This window comes from Kogia breviceps, chromosome 18 (genome assembly GCF_026419965.1).
Source record: "Kogia breviceps isolate mKogBre1 chromosome 18, mKogBre1 haplotype 1, whole genome shotgun sequence".
Classification (NCBI taxonomy): domain Eukaryota; kingdom Metazoa; phylum Chordata; class Mammalia; order Artiodactyla; family Physeteridae; genus Kogia; species Kogia breviceps.
The window spans coordinates 5,443,940-5,459,935 of NC_081327.1; the positions used below are offsets into that span (position 1 = coordinate 5,443,940).

The 15,996-nt window shown below is 56.4% G+C and overlaps 2 protein-coding genes, 1 long non-coding RNA gene and 3 other non-coding genes across 13 annotated transcripts; 5 read left to right on the forward strand and 1 right to left on the reverse strand.

The window, feature by feature from the left end:
- Positions 1-1,461: 1,461 nt before the first annotated feature.
- Positions 1,462-7,293, forward strand: LOC131744587 (Friend virus susceptibility protein 1-like). Of its 8 annotated transcripts, none has more exons than XM_067018439.1 (5): positions 1,479-1,550; positions 3,558-3,809; positions 5,039-5,068; positions 5,442-5,543; positions 6,030-7,293. In XM_067018439.1, exon 5 carries the CDS (start codon positions 6,080-6,082, stop codon positions 6,911-6,913), a length of 834 nt encoding a protein of 277 aa, XP_066874540.1. In that variant the 5' UTR covers positions 1,479-1,550; positions 3,558-3,809; positions 5,039-5,068; positions 5,442-5,543; positions 6,030-6,079; the 3' UTR covers positions 6,914-7,293. The 8 variants fall into 8 exon arrangements, with proteins under 8 accessions (XP_066874536.1, XP_058900189.1, XP_058900190.1 ...); XM_067018438.1 differs by having other exon boundaries at positions 1,481-1,550; positions 3,558-3,590; XM_067018437.1 differs by having other exon boundaries at positions 1,481-1,550; positions 3,558-3,590; positions 5,442-5,460.
- Positions 3,395-3,486, forward strand: LOC131745649 (small nucleolar RNA SNORD88). The gene has a single exon (XR_009332384.1). It is a non-coding gene; the product is annotated as a small nucleolar RNA SNORD88 (small nucleolar RNA).
- LOC131745651 (small nucleolar RNA SNORD88) lies at positions 4,862-4,949 on the forward strand. Its single transcript, XR_009332386.1, has one exon. It is a non-coding gene; the product is annotated as a small nucleolar RNA SNORD88 (small nucleolar RNA).
- LOC131745650 (small nucleolar RNA SNORD88) lies at positions 5,862-5,953 on the forward strand. Its single transcript, XR_009332385.1, has one exon. It is a non-coding gene; the product is annotated as a small nucleolar RNA SNORD88 (small nucleolar RNA).
- Positions 7,294-9,206: 1,913 nt separating the features above from the next.
- On the reverse strand, positions 9,207-12,146 carry ACP4 (acid phosphatase 4; the record flags this gene model as incomplete). The annotated part of the gene is given in 11 exon segments (XM_067019639.1): positions 9,207-9,302; positions 9,304-9,382; positions 9,626-9,664; positions 9,666-9,714; positions 9,717-9,744; positions 10,103-10,185; positions 10,260-10,383; positions 11,099-11,194; positions 11,365-11,455; positions 11,760-11,914; positions 12,114-12,146. Coding segments are annotated over 11 exon segments (873 nt in total), but the record flags the coding sequence as incomplete, so codon positions are not given.
- Positions 12,147-12,444: 298 nt separating this feature from the next.
- LOC136792996 (uncharacterized) lies at positions 12,445-15,331 on the forward strand. The gene is made up of 3 exons (XR_010837662.1): positions 12,445-12,517; positions 15,080-15,139; positions 15,263-15,331. It is a non-coding gene; the product is annotated as an uncharacterized lncRNA (long non-coding RNA).
- The last annotated feature ends 665 nt before the right edge of the window (positions 15,332-15,996 follow it).

The window sequence follows — 15,996 nt, forward strand, 5'->3', positions numbered from 1 at the left end:
TGCCAGACACGGGGTCTACAGGAGTGACCCAACTGGACACGAATCCTAGTCTTTAAGGAATTGACAATTCAGCAGGGAGCCAAAAAGAAAAAAACATGCCCACAAATAGATATGTTAGGAGATAAGATCTATGAAGAAAAATAACAGAGGGTAAGGGAGACCAGTCTGGAAAGGAGATGTCTGTTGTTTAGAGCAGATGGGTGAGGGCTCTATGCTAAGGTGACATCTGAGCAGAAACAGGACTGAAGAGAGGAAGAGAGTTATGGGGATTGATTGGGGGAAAGAGTTCCAGGCAGAGGAATCAGCACATGCAAAGGTCCTGGGGTAGACATGTCCTTGGCAGGTTCCAGGAAGACCAGAGAGGCCAATGTGCTAGTGTAGCAATGAGCAAGGGAGACAGAGGAAGGAAATGAGGGCAGAAAGGGAACAGGGACCAGGTCACTCTGGGCCTTCTGGGCCACAGTGAGGACTTTGCATTCCTCTGAGGGAAGTAGGAACCAGTGAAGGAAATGTGTCATTTAAGTACAGAGTTTAGGTCTCTTCCTTTTACTTCAGACCACAGGCTTCATGGAGGAGTCTCCTCACTAGAAGGAAGAAAACAACCCCAATGACCAGGGGAACCAGCTAAACAAAGAATGTTCTAGTCACACAAGGGAATACTTTGCCACTGCTTAAGGAATGAGGTCACTCTGTGTACGATGGGGAGAGACTACTTATGAGACTACTGGAGTTAAAAAAAAAAAAAAAAGCATCTTTACCCATAACGTGTGTGTGTGTGTGTGTGTGTGTGTGTGTGTGTGTATCATAAAGTAAAAAGTCCACACCAACTTGTTGACAATGGCGACTCTGGACAGTGGGTTTGAAGTAGAGAAGTTTCATTTAATATCTTTGAAAAAAACTTTTACAATCATGTCAGTTGAAAGACACGCCTCAGATCTCCAGGGGAGTCCGGGCCTCCAACACCCTCCTCCCTCGACCCAGGAGTCGGGCTTTCCAGCCCCAGAGTCCAGCCTCTGGCCCCGCCTCTCACTGCGCAGGCTTGGCCTCTAACTCAGCGCCCAGCAGAACCTTTCCCGGAACGCCCCCTTGTCAATCTCCGCACTGACCCCGCCTCCCACCCTGCGCCTGGGACTGCGTCTGAGTCGGCCCCGCCCCTACAGCCATAGCTCGCGCCACTGCCGCGCTGGCACTTCCTTCTGGCCCCTCCCACACTTGGGGTCCTTCCCCTTCACCGCCCGCCTCTTGTGCTGTTCACAGAGTTGCCAGACTCTCATGATAGGGGGAGGGGGGAAAGGGCCCCAATATTTCCTTGCTCTCTTTTCCTCCACCTCCAGGGACAATGTCTCATCGCCTGTTCTGAAAGATTCTAGAGGAAACAGGCAGTATTTCCTTCCCCAATCACCAAAGTGGGGTTTCCGACACCGGCGAATATGCTGGATGCCTCGGGGCGGAGCCCGACCTGGGGCCGGGGGGCGGGCCGTGCGAACGGCGCGCGCCATAAAGCGGAAGGTGCAGCAACCCGCGCACGCGGTGAAGAAAGTGAGGGTTGGGTGAGAGCTCTTTGCATTTTGGCTCTTTTTTTTTTTTTTTTTTTTCCCTCGCGGGAGGGTGTGCGTTGGGACCTGGGTCGCGCGTGTCGTGTGTGCCTGGGGCAGCTGCGGGGATGGCCACGCCATGGCGTGGACGGGGTCAGGGCGTTTGTAAGGGCACGGCACCCGCGCTCCGGGGCGAGCCTGAGTGCTCTTTGCGGGGCGGGCAGTGGCGACCGGAGAGGGTGGTGGCTTTTTGCGGGTGGGAGGGGGTGGGAGGGAGAGGAATCCTCCCGCCGAAGCGAACTGGGGCCACCAGGACTAGTCCTCCTTTGTCTGCACCGCAGCCTGGCTGCGCCATTTCTGTTGCCCACGTTTCAGGGCTCCGCCATTTTGTCCATTTCGGGGAGCGTGGGGGGCTTGTGACATTGAGTTTTTCTTTCTGAGGTTTTCCACACCTGTGCTAGCTACACGTACTTTCCTTCGAAAATCGTTCTTGCGTTTCATGTGGCTGGCGTTTTTGTGCAACGTAGAACAGAGACTATGGGGCAGGTAGAGACAATCTCAAGGGTTCCTGAGGAAGAAGTGCGAGTGGGGTCTCTTAAGTGCAGTACTGGGTTGTGTCTGAGAACCAGATAGGAGTAGTTTTAGGAGACAGTAAATGGGGCTTTTGTTCACTTTCAGAAATCATTCTGACACGGTCACTTAAATATCAGTGGTCACTCAACATCAAGAGTTTTGTGTTAAACGTTAGTTAAACGTTTTGTGTTAAACGTTAGTTCTGGGCTAACCGGGCTTTTTTGGACATCGTTTCCCTGACTCCCGAGAAATACTACGCCCCTGCCAAGGAGATCCAGCCCAGGAGCAGCTAGCTGATTTTCTCTCCACACCACCACCTAGCAGGAATTCTCTCTAGCTGAATTTCTCCCTTTAGTCAACCATCTAGAAAACCGTTGAGGGCTTCCCTGGTGGCGCAGTGGTTGAGAATCCGCCTGCCGATGCAGGGGACACGGGTTCGTGCCCTGGTCCGGGAAGACCCCACGTGCCGCGGAGCGTCTGGGCCCGTGAGCCATGGCCGCTGAGCCTGCGCGTCCGCAGCCTGTGCTCCGCAATGGGAGAGGCCACAACAGTGAGAGGCCCGCATACCGCAAAAAAAAAAAAACCGTTGACTTTATCCTAACTGTTACCATGTCACAAGTGGAAGGATATTCATCCATTCATCATTGGAGCGCGCCCTCTTTTGCCATTGTCCCATGTATTAATTTTTTGCGCCATTTTTTTAAACTTTTTATTGTTAAAATCCTCAAACATGCAGGGAAATAGACATGTGTGACAGTAAGAACATTTCCCCACGTTTAGTTTTGTGTCCTTCACGTTTTGAAAGTAAATTTCTTGTTTCATCCAAAATAGTTATCATTGTGTCTCTAAAGTAACATTTTTCTGCTTAATGACAATGCCGTTGTCATCCTCAGATAATTCCTTAATGAGGGCATCTCCTATCTGCGCTATGTCTATAGTTCCCAAGTCAGCTCCAAAATGTCTTCCACGGTTGATTTGTTCAAAAATGGTTGCGTTTTTAGCTTTCATTGTTTAGGATCAGTAGCAGGTATAGCCAATGCTGGAAATCTGCAAAACTAGGCAAGGGGGTTAGTCAGCAGGTTCTGTCCGTGTAATGGGTTTGAGGACAGTCCCTTGTGGACCTGTAACGCTGGGGAGGTGAGGGCATTTTGGTGTCACCACAGGGAAGGCTCTGGGCATTTGTACGTCCGATGGATTTTGTGTTTTCCAGTCTCTAAGCACTGTTAGCTTGCTTGGCCTCTGTCCCTGAAGGTGAGTGGCCTTGGGACCTGGTTGCAGAGGGACTGGAGCTCCCATGATGTCTAGCACTGGGCTCCGATCACCCCTGAGGACACAGTGCCCCCCCAGGACCTTTGACACCTGGGGGTCTGAGGGGCCCTGGTGTAGATGTTCTTTGGACCCCCAGACTGTTTCTTCCCCCACCCTCATGAAATCCTTCCTGTGTTACAGGTGTGTCTTCAAGCTGAGGGCCCACCCACCTTGGTAAGAACCCTTGCTCCCAGTCCCTGGCCCACCCAGGTCTAAAATATCTCACCCTCATTTGGGGTGACTTCACATCAGATATCTCTGGGACCTAATTTTATATGCCAGCAATCATGCAGATCCCAGCTCTGCTGTTCTTGGCCTTAGGGATGTTAGTCAAGTGATTGGTCTCCTGAGCCTCAGTTTCTGTGTCTGTAGAGTGGGCAGTACACATCAAAGGTAAGGCTTGAATATGACAGGGAATAATATATGGGCTGTAGAAGAGGAAGATGTTTAGTCACTTTTTGGTGTCCATGGGGGATTGGTTCCAGGGCCCCGCGGATATGGAGGGCCCAGTGTATATTTTTGGGTTTCAGGGAAAAGGACTAATCAGAAATCTAATTTTCAAACTCAGCAGAAGAAAAGAAACAGAAGGGCTAGAAGCATTATCGCGCACACTGCAGGGCGGTGGGGGTGGTTTGCAGACTAAATACAGTGACCTTTCAGCAAAGATGAGGCAGCTTCCCATGCATCGTGTATATGTAAACTGATAAAGTTGTTACGGTTACCCTCAATTTCTGCAATACTTGTTGTCAAAGAACATGGTTTATCTGGAGAATGTTTCATAAATGTTCCACATTGGAGAATGTTTCACAAATGTTTGAAAGAGCTAAATAAATCCTCAAATGGGCATGGGTATGTGTGTTACCCAAAAAGAAACAAGTGTTCCCAGCTCTAGGAGGGTTTTTTCCTCTGCTCAATGAGGTCTGGGCCTAAATCTGTACTCCCGTTAATAAGGATGACTTTTGATACTGATACAGGTGTGTCTTCACCTGTATTTAGGTTACTTTCTAAATACATAATATGGAGAACTGAAAGTGTAGCCTGGGGGGTTCTCAGAGGTTGAGATTCTCGCTGACAGGTACCTTAGGGGCTGAGAAGCTGCGTCCTGTGAACGGGTAGCTCGGAATGCAGATCATCTGAGCGTTTTTCGGGGGGGGCTGTGCTCTTCATCCGAGGTGCCCTGCAGAGCTCTGAAGGTTCCTCGTGGGCTGAGAGGGAATTTCTGGGAGAATGTGGAGTAGGGAGAGTGTCACTCGGGCAGGGCTGTGTGAGGGGGGTGAGAAGAGGAAACGCCGACAGCAGGGTAGGGAAGCCCTAAGGGATGGGTAACGTCTGTCGGTATCGGAGGCGGTGCTGTCCAGCAGAACTGGCAGGGTGGGAATGTTCTCTTCTGCGTTGCCCAGTCCGGGGGCAGCGGAGTTGGGCTGTGGGGTTTGAGGACACTGGGACCCCCATGATGTCCAGCACTGGGCTCTGATCTCTGTTGAGGACACAGTGCCCCCTGGGACCTTTGACACCCCGGGGTCTGAGTGGGGGAGTCCCGTCTCTGGGGAGGGACGGGTGGGGGCCATGGTTGCCCTGCACCCTACTAACCTCTCCATTCCCCCATCCCTTCCTGTCTGCAGGTGGTTCCCCCAGGAGTTGAGCAGCGCTCGGTAAGAACAGAAGAGACTCCCCTTACTATTAATACTGTAATAATCATATTCAACTTATTATATTATAAATTTGTTAATAAAATTTATAGAGGATGGTAATATTACTATAATAAGGACGGATGCTGAGTACTTAGTCTGAGCCGGGTCGCTTTCCTAAGCACTAGATGCAGTTAATCGTCACAATAACCCCATTATTTGCAATGGGTGCAGTGTCGTCCGTATTTCACAGGTGAGACGGAGGCACGTAGAGCTTGTGGCTTTGCCCACACTCGTCTCCTTGTGCGGGGAGGGGCTTATCTCTGCAGCCTCCATCCGTGTTCAGGTGCAACAGGGTGATGGGGGCTTTCTCTCTCCGCCCCCTTCTTCCCTACAGTTGATACAGGACCAGCGAGGTTGGTTTTGATCCCCGGTTCTGCCACTTTTGACCTTAGGGCGCCTCCGTGATTTGTCTGCACGGATCGGATCGGGCTGAGGGGTAGGCCCCCTGGTGTGTGTGCTGTGGGCCTACCCCCCGCTGCCCCCCGCCCCCAGCAAGGTCCTGGGCCCAGCCCCTCCTGGGCTTGTAGAGGCGCCTCAGCTGGTACTGCTGGGGATCACTGGGATCGTTGAGCGCCAGCCTCCCCCCCCCCCATCCCCCGAGAGTTCTGCTGCATTCACTGCAGAGATGGGAGTGGGGCGTGTTAGAGGAGGTGGATGCGGGAGGGGCGGGGATGAGAAACAGGCCAACCGGCGTGGGGGGGGCGTGGTTTGCAGTGAGATGTGCTCAGTTGGTGCCTGAAGGGGCCGTGCTTGGGGACCCCTGTGATGTCCAGCACTGGGCTCTGATCTCCTATGAGGACACAGTGCCCCCCCAGGACCTTTGACACCTGGGGGTCTGAGGGGCTCCCCTCTCTGGGGAGAGGCTGGGGGGTTGTGACTATTTCCCCGCCCAATGCCCCTCTGTGCCGTGCTCTTCCCGCAGCTCCTGTGGCCGCGCCCCTCCAGCCTCCCGGCTCTTCTGGGCCCGTGGCCATGGCCGGACAGGGCGACCGCTGCTACACGTACACTGAGCTCCTGGCCATCGCCCGGCGCTTCCGGCAGAACCCCAACGAGCTCATGGTCACGTGGATCCTGCGGGTGTATGACCAGGGGGCGCTGGCCCTGGCCCTGAGCTCCAGGGAGCTGCTGATGCTGGGCGACCTGACCGGCGATGCCGTCTTCAACTACCACTGCAAGGCTCTGCGGGGCGACGGCAGGACGCTGCTGGCCTGGCTGCTGCTGGCCTGGCGCCAGCGCTGGGAGTCCTTCCTGCACTTCGAGGGCACCGAGCTGCCCTTCCGACCCTGGACCACCATGGAGGAGGGCATCCAGCTGGTGCGAGAGCTGGGCATGCTCGACTGGATCTACCGCGAGCCGCCGCCGCTCCCCGAGCCTGAGTGGCTGGTGCCCGAGGACATGCCCTTCACGCAGGGCCTGCAGCGGCGCCTGCTGACGGCCGCGCCCTCCGAGCTGCGGCTCTCGCTGGTCGGCCTGCTGGTCAAGGGCGTGACGGTGCTGGAGGCGGTGATGGTCATCCGGACGGTCGCCGACGTGGGCCTGCTCTGGCGCCAGAGCCAGCCGGGCCGCGCCAGGCTCATGCTGGGGCCCAACCCGACGCGCAAGGACCTCATGGGCTGGCTGCTGAGCCACGGCATGCCCAAGGAGCGGGTGGACAAGCAGCCCACCAAGGTCCTGCTGGAGCTGTACATCCAGGAGGCCGGGCGCAGCCAGACCCGCGACACGCCCGCGCCCGGACAGGAGCAGCCCCCGTGTCCGCCGTACTCCGACCAAGCCTGCGGGGCGGAGCCACCCGTGCGCCACGACTAGGTCTCCCGGGCCTTCGGGGCGACAAACGGGACGTCGTCGGGGAGACGCAAAGCCTTGGTCGGCTCCAGCCGGTGTTCGAGGAGCCCCAGAGAGGGGTGTCCTTGCTCCCTGCCCACCCCGTGGGCATCGGCCTCCAGAGCTGGTGGAGAGCAGGCAGCGGCTGATAGCTGCTGTTGCTGGACGCGAGGCGACGTGTTACGTTGCAGTCTGTTACACTTGGGCCCGATGGGCATGGTGGGTGGGCCCCCGCCGCCGTGTCACACGGGCCTCTGAAGCACTACAGGCCAAGCGGGCGACCCCGCAGCCCCTGCCGTGAAAGCGCCTTGAAGCTTGTACCCGTTCTCTTAAGGCTTGTTTAATGCAGTCTTTTTACCTCTTTCCTCCTACGGCACTTGGGTCTCATGGGTGCTCGTTTCCCCTTTTGCAAAGGTTTTTCGTTTAAGTTTTTCTTGCAATGCTTTTCTCTTCTAAAATTGGACTTTGCGCTTTGCTCGCCTGCGAAGGGGGCGGCCAGCCCCTTCCAGTTTCTATAGCAGAGTGTGTGGCTGGTACCTGTGGGCAAGGGGTGCTGGGGCCAAGAATCCCAGCTGTGAGGATGGACAGCCCGGGCAGGCAGCAGCAGGCAGCCATGAAGTGGCCCGCGCGCCACTGCGTGTGAGACGCGGTGCCTGACTGGGCCCAGGCGTGTGGAGCAGGAGCCAGAGCCGTCCCTGGGTGAGGATGGAGAGAGTTGCACGGCAGCCCCGGCGAGGCCGCCACCTCCGCGGCCCAGCAGTCTGCTGAGGAGAGGCCGAGCTCACAGCCGCGGGGTCAGGTACGTCGGCTGGAACCTCCTTTGGGTCTAGCATGCATCTGGAAGCAAGAGGCTGCACCACTGCAGTTCCAGCCCCGCCTCCCAAGCAGGACCAAGAAGTGGAGTGCAGAGGGCATCCCGAGGCCTTCCCTGAGGCCCTGTGACTGTCCCGGCACCAGCAGGGGCAGTGGTAGGCCGCGTGCTCATGACAAGAGGCTCCCTTGGGGGCCCGGGGCAGGTGGTGCTAGGAGGTGCGTGGAGCCGGGCTTGTCCACACGTGAGGACGGGACTGCTGACCCCTGCCCTCGCCCTCCCGTGCTCAAGGTGTTTGGCAGCCGGGGGTGGTTCTCGTGTCTGGCTGCCCAGCCCCACCTCTGATCCTGCAAGCCTCCCCCATCTAACGGGCACCCAGTGGCAGTTAACGGCGCACACCAGGCTACCCACCAACAGCCTGATGGGGTGTTGACACGTGTGCCTGATGCAGACACCGTCGTTGGTACCCCGGACTGCTGCCTGGTGCTTGGCGTGAGGGCAGGGCAGAGCCACCCCCTGGGTCGCCGGGCTAAATGCAGCAGCGCGAGTACAGGCCGGGCCTGCCTGGTCTGCAGCGAGCCCCGCGTGAACCTGCTGTGTGGTAGGTAGTGTACCTTTCCCTACGTGCTGTCCCGTGGAAGCTCCCTGTCTGCACTGCCTGCTAGGGCGGCCGCCTGCCACGTGTGGCTGATGAGTGCTTGAACTGGCTGGTACCACCGGGACCTGAATTTCACATTTTATTTATTTACACAATGTGAATTCAAACAGCCATGTGGCAGCCAGTGGCTACCATACTGGACAGTACTGGGGTGGGATCCCGCCCCCTCCAAATCCAAATCGTAATGACGGCAAATGCCATGCTCCGTAGCCCAGAGGGGATGCTACCGCCACCCCTCCTGCTACTGGCTCCCCAGAGGCTAGTTAACCTGAAGGAGGAGTCGTGTGTGTCAGAGGAGATGGCGGTGCAGAGACGATGCTTAGCCCAGAGTCTCAGCCTCCGGGTTGGCAGGCTGGCCTACGTAAGGCCAGGCTCTGAACCTTAGCTTTCCCGCTACCAGGCGAGCACCAAAGCCAGGCTGAGTGAGCTGGACCTGAACAGTGCACGACCCGTGGTGGGAGAGGTCATCCCGCAGGCTCGCACACATCGCATGTGCTGCACCTATAAATAGAGGTTCCCGCACGCACACCACGCATTCCCAGGCATGTATAGAAACCTGTACATAAACACTGGTGCACGTTTCACCCACACGTGCAGAGGACCACCGAAGCGTGTGCGTGTACATCGAGTATGTGTATGCATAGATCCGTGCAGGAGCGTATATATGAGTAGACATCCACACCTATGTGCGCGTGTACACGGACCTGTGCACGTGCGCTAACACGAATATGCACACTTAAGCCCACACGTACATAGGGCTGCTTGTGACTTACCTGAGCCCCACCCCAGCACCGAGGGCCATCACCTGCCGCGGTGGCGGGCTCGTGGAAGCCAAGGCAGGGGACCCCGTGAGCCAGAGGCCAGGCGGGGGCAGTCAGCTGGCGGACGCGGCCCAAGGGGTTAGGCGGCCGGGCACCCGGGGAGGCTGAGGGTCAAGGGTAAGCCAGCAGAGTGGTTGCGGTAGAAGAGGGAGATGGTGACATTCCTGGAGGGAGAGGAGGTGGTGGTACCCAGGCCCCTCCTTGCCTTCCCTACTGCTGACCTGAAACCTGGAGAAGAGCAGCTGGGTGAAGAACTGGGCTCCTGACTCCTACTTCCTGATACCGTCCCCAGTAAGTTCCCCCTCGGGGCCTGGGCCTGGGCCTGGGCCACGCCCTCTACCTGGCACCCCATCACTCCTCTTGAGAGTTCTGGTCCTGCCCATTCCCGGGTACCACCCCCTCCTCACCCTGTGTCGTCATCCGGGTCCCCAAGGCGCCTCCGGAACTCCGAGGCAGGCGGCGTAAGGCGGGGTGTGCCCGTCATAGAGACCCAGGGCCCCTGGAGGGCCGGGAGTGTGCTGTCGTGCTGCGGGCGGGCGGGTCCGGGGCTCCTCCGGGCGGCTCCTCTCTCCTGGGCTTGTGCATCCAGCTGCCTCCCAGGTGTCCCTCAGACCCCTTAGAACCAATCCCCCCAAACCTTCTCACCCCGGAGGCAGCCCTACCAGTTTCAGGTGGTCACTTAATAAGATTGGTTAAATAGACACGAAATATGATGACAGCTCAGTTAAAAAGCCAGTCCTTCCAGAAAAACTGGATTCTTTCCCATAACACCATCACCTCCCTCCTTCCAGATTCCATGCCTCTAGTGATATGGTCCAAGAGTATGGTTTGGAGATAGGAGTTACTCAAGGCACGTGGCACTGCCTCCCTTCCCAAAGACTCACAGCCGAATACATAACCATCTTCAGGGGCAGCCCCAAGTGCTGCACCCGAGAAAAGTTGGCAAGGATGGCATCCAGCAGGATTCCTGACAGGGCAAGACATAGAGTGCTAAGAACTCCCCAGAGGAGGGCGCCTCAGCCTCCCAGCTCCACACCTCACCCCCAGACAACTGGGCTGCCCCGGGTGGGCCCACGTGTGCCCCAATATCCAAAGCCGAGATCTGAGCTAGTGTCTGCAGGACATCCGGGGAGGCCCAGGATGGGAGGGGGAGACCGTGGGCTTGCTGGGGGGAGAGAGAGGGGGGACAAAGTGACCGCAACGTCCTGAGCTCTTCATGCTCCCCTTAGGCCCTCTTGTGTTGCCCCCATCAGCTGCAATCCTCTCTCCCAACCCTCATCTGGACCCCTCGTGGGCTAGGACTGGTCAGGAAATTATGGGGTGGCGATAGCGATTATTAATTAAGCATAGGAACGACCATCATTCCAGAAGGCCTTATCCAAAATCCTTGGGTCCAGGGCTGTTCTAGAATTCAGACGTTTGGAATTTTAGAAAGGTACGGTGGTGAGGATACCTTATACCTCATAACACATCCAGTGGGGTCTGGGGCAGCCCCCTTAGACATACATTCCCATAAAGTGGGTTAAGAAAGGGCTACCAGCATCATACAGCTTCAGGTCAGCTCCTGCCGCCGAAGCCTGAGTTACCGGCGCTTTTCCGATTCTGGAACTGGGGGATTGGAGTTGCAAGCGCGCAGACTGAAAGGCCTCACTGTGTCAGGCGCTGTTCTAAGGCATCACGTGAATTAACCCGTTTTGATCTAAACAGCAACCCAGGGGGTGTTGATACGTGTGTCGCCGTCCCCATTGTGTAGATGGGGAAACTGAGGCACTAAAGGTTAAGCGACTCGGCCGAGGGAACACAGGTAGTGAGCGGCAAAGCTAGGATTTGAACCCAGGTGCCATAAACGACTTGGCTGGGTGGGTGAGGCAGGGACCCACCTGGCAAATAAGAGTGTCCAGAACTTTCCACGCCCTGCGGAGCGGCTCCCCGACCAGCGACAGCCCCGTGAAGTTCTCCAGGTGAGTCAAGAAGTCCTGGATGCACCGGACTGGGCAGGGTGAGCCTGACAGACCTCCGAGCCGGGCGGGCGCCACGAGGTCCTACCGGCCCCGCCCTGCGCCGCAGGTCCCGCCCTATCCCGCCAGCCACGCCCCTTCCATCCGGCCCCGCCCCATCCGGCCCCACCACACAGGCCCTCGCTCACCGTCCAACCCTCTAGGGCCGTCTGGTACTCGGCGGCCTCCGTGGCCTCCCTCCTCAGCTCCTGGTATCGGGGACAGCTGCGTGTAGGGAACCTCAGCAGTTGGAGGAAACGGAGGCTCAGCGGGGACAGCAGCGTGACTGGGGCCCGACTGCAGGCGCGGGGAGTCGGGCTGTGGGGCCCTGTCTCCGGTCCAGCGTGTCTCCGAGATCCGGCTGCACAGTGTGGGGTAGGCGGCTCACCCCATCAGGACAGCTCAGCCTCAGGGAAGGGCTGGGTGCTCTGGCTCCCGGGAGCCACCCATCCAGGCCCCGAGCCTGCTCTCTGAGCCGCTGGCCCTCTCCATCTCTGGGGTCCCTGTCTCCCTCCATCCCTACCACCTCCAGGCCCCGTCCAACCCCCTGACCTTGTCCTCAGTGACGGGCACCTTGTGCACAGGGATTGGCCTCCAGGTGGCCTCGGGGCGCCTTGGGGCGGCCTCAGGGAACAGCCCCGCTAGGTTGGCCTGAGCGCTCTCCAGGGTCCGGTCAAAGTCTGTGCTGCGAATGTACACCTGGGTGCGTGCGGAGGGGAGAGGCCAGGCCAGGGTACCACGGTCAGGGTCAGAGGTCAGCTATAGCAGCAAACCAAAAGCTTCAGATTAAGTTCAGCGTCGAAGTTCAGGTGTTGGGGGTCAAAACTCAGGGCGGGTTCAGGGGCTGGCCTTCAATGTTAGAAGTTGGGATCAAGGGTCACAGGTCAATGTCAGGTGCAGTTGGGTTGGGGGTCAGAAGTTGGGTGGACATTGAGGATTAAGGGGGTCAGTTGAGTCAATGAAAGTCAGAAAGGAATATCAGGGGCTTCCCTGGTGGCGCAGTGGTTAAGAATCTGCCTGACAATGCAGGGAACACGGGTTCGAGCCCTAGTCCAGGAAGATTCCACATGCCACGGAGCAACTAGGCCCGTGCGCCACAACTACTGAGCCTGCGCTCTAGAGCCTGAGTGCCACACTACTGAGCCTACGAGCCACAACTACTGAGCCTGCGAGGCACAACTATTGAAGTCCGCGTCTAGAGCCCGTGCTCCGCAACAAGAGAAGCCACCGCGGTGAGAAGCCCACGCTCACAGCAACTAGAAAAAGCCCGTGTGCAGCAACAAAGACCCAACAAAGCCAAAAGTAAATAAATAAATAAATTTTTAAAAAGAAAAGGAACATAAGAATCGCTGGAGGGCTTCCCTGGTGGCGCAGTGGTTGAGAGTCTGCCTGCCGATGCAGGAGACACGGGTTCGTGCCCCGGTCTGGGAGGATCCCACGTGCCGCGGAGCGGCTGAGCCCGTGAGCTATAGCTGCTGGGCCTGCGCGTCCGGAGCCTGTGCTCCGCAACGGGAGAGGCCGCAACAGTGAGAGGCCCGCGTACCACAAAAAAAAAAAAAAAAAAAAAAAAAAAAAAAAAAAAAGAATCGCTGGAGGCTGGAAGTTAGAAGGTCAAGATGAGGGCAGATTGGAGGTCATGGGGTCAGAGTTCAGTACATGTGTATCAGGGATCAGAGATAAGGGGTCAGGAGGGATGATCCTAATTGGGGGTCTGTCAGGAGACAAAGGAAGGTATAGGAAAGTCAGATTTGAGGAAGGGTAGAGGTCAAAGGTTGGAGTGAGAAGAGTAAGTAAAATCAATGAGGGTCAAAGACAGAATCAATCAAGTTTCGGAGTCAGAGCCCCATTTCCAAATGAAGTCACATTCACAGGGACCAGGGGTGAAGACTTGATCTTCGATGGGACTCAATTCAGACCCAACTGGGTGGCAGCAGCTCCCCAAGTTTCCTAAGCCCAGTGCGGCGCTGTCCTGCTGGCTCTGAACGTGGGCCCTGCATGAAACTCCCTCCAATTCAACCTTTTTGAGCTGCGCCTGCCGCTTTCTGCTGCAGCACTGAGACAGCACATCCTTCCAGATTTTTCGGCACACACGTTCTTTTTTTTCCCTGCCGCACCACGCAGCATCTTGCCCCCTGCAGTGGAAGTGCAGAGTCTTAACCACTGGGCCGCCAGGGAAGTCCCCACATTTTAAAAATATATGTACTTTTTACCAAAATGAGATCATATCGCACATGCAATTTTGGAACCATCTCCTTTCCATGTCAATAACACTTTCATCTCATCTAACACCCACCCTCCTTTCAGAGGTCCCCAGTATCTCCCCAAATATCCTTTACAGCTAATGTATGCAAACCAGAATCCAGTTCAGGATCACCCATCGAATCTGGTCTTACGTCTCTTATGGATTTGTTTAAATAGAGCAAGTCCGTTTGCCTTGGTTTTTTGGGGGACGCGGACTTGTTGGAGAGACCATGCCAGTTGCCCTGTTCAATGTCTTGCCTTCTGGAATTTTCTGGTTGGTGCACTCAGGTATCATTTCACAGCTGATTCTTGTCATTTCCAGCATTTCTGTTGCATCAAGTCACTGGGAACGCGGGATTAGCAAATACTGAATCATTGCTTCTGGGGAAAATGTGTGTGTGTGTCACGTAGATTATAATCTTAAATCCAAAAAACTACTCGTCCTGGTAGATCCTTTTTTTTTTTTTCTTTTTGTTTTTTACAAACTAGAAAATTTGCCTCAGGCCACCCCACTCACAGGTGCCAGAGCTGGGATCCAAACCCATCCCTCTGGCCCCAGAGCAGGAGCTCCTCCCCAGCACGGCCCCCTCCTGTCTCCAGCCTCTGGACAGCTCTCTGCTTGAGCTGAAACGAGAGAGCAGAGAACCGTCACCTTGATCAACCACAGCTGGGAATGTGCGGGTCCTCAGACTCAAACTTGTAGCCGCTCTGAGCAGAGATGGAATCGCAGATAATGAGGGCTGACTGCACTGGTTTCCTCTGTCCTCTGTGTTTCTGGTAACCCCAAAGTTAGTCCTAAAGGCGTGATGGACCCAAAGAGATTTAGGTCCACGAACTCTCGGGAAGGCTGGCGGAATAAAAGCCAAGGGCCGCCAGAGGGCTATGGGAGTCCCGGGCACATCGCTGTCCCCGTGGCCCAGAGATGGGAAAGCTGCTGCCTCTGCCACGATTGCTACCATTATAACTGCTGCTCCCGTCCCCAAACTGGTGACCGGGCTCTGGAAGGCTCGGTCCTCCCCCTGCTGTGTCTCTAAATCTTGCAACCGGCAGATACCATTGGCGGAAATTGTACCTGGGCCACCTTATCTGCTCTCTGGCTTCCAGTCTCTTCCTGCTCCGAGATACTTCTTCTTCTTTTTTTTTTTTTCCTTCGTGTTTTTCTTTTTTCATTTATTTTTTTTCTCCAAGATATTTCTGGCACCCAGAGCTCACCCAGACCCTCCCCTGCTTGCAGCCCTCTCACGGCTCCCCAGCACCCTCCAGGGTCGCAGGTCTGGACTCTCCCAGCTCAAATGTCCCCATTCCAAGTTCACATACTCCATGTGACGTTCTGTACCCAAATGCCCCTCTCCCCCAAGCCTCTGCCACAACGTCCCCTTACCCAGAATGCCCTTCTCTTGTCACCATGGTCACCATTCTGGTCTCCCAGACGACCCTCTGTCAGGTTCTGCTGGCTGATCCCTCTCTGGCTCACAGGCCCAGGAAAGGGAGAGGGAGGCCAAGCAACCCTGCGACTGAGACCTCTGGCCATGAATCTTCAGGAAGTGAGGAGGGGTCCGGCAGGGGGAGGGAGGCGCGGGGGAGGGGAAGGGATGGGTCCTGACCTCTGACCCCTCCCCCCAGGCTGTGACCCTGGCCATAGCCGCATTCACCATCCTCACCTCCATCTACTTCTTCAACAAGGTAAGTGGGAAGAGGGCAGGGATAGCAGGCTAGATCTCGGTCCTTTGGCCTGCACCTTATCATCTTGGCCTCTCTTTCTGTCCCACGTTTCTGTGTATCTCTCTGTCTCTTTTCCTCTCTTAGGCTCAGCAATGAGAAGACACAGGACCCCTAATCCAAGAGCCCTGCCTCTGCCCTGACCGTGACTCTAGCCTCTGAGACCAAATAAATGTGACTAAATCAGCACACCCTGCTGTATCCCACCACCCCGGCTGGCACACAGCCTTGGGTCAACTCTGTCTGAGGGCCAGGCTTCTGGGTCAGAGAGAGGAGGCCTGGGCTCCTGGGGCTGAGGAAGGTGGGGGCTAGGGGAATAGACTATCAGGTTTGAGGCCAGGTGCCCAGAAACTGAGCTGTGTGTGTGTGTGTGTGTGTGTGTATGTGTGTGTGTGTGTGTGTATGTGTGTTTTGCGGTACACGGGCCTCTCACTGCTGTGGCCTCTCCCGTTGCGGAGCACGGGCTCCGGACACGCAGGCTCAGCGGCCACGGCTCACGGCCCAGCCGCTCCGCGGCATGTGGGATCTTCCCGGACCGGGGCACGAACCCGCGTCCCCTGCATCGGCAGGCGGACTCTCAACCACTGCACCACCAGGGAAGCCCCCTGAGCTGTATTTGAGCGATGAATAGGAGTCTGTCAGGAGCATTTGGGGGGGGGGGGAGGACATTCCAACTTTGAGCGCAAAAACACAGATAGCAGAAGAAGCAGGGCTGATTCACCACCTGGTACCAACACAGACTGCTGTGTACTTCAGATTTGTTCCTTCTCTCTGAGTCTTGGCTTTCTTCTCAGTCAGACAAAGGTGAAAATCTTGGACCA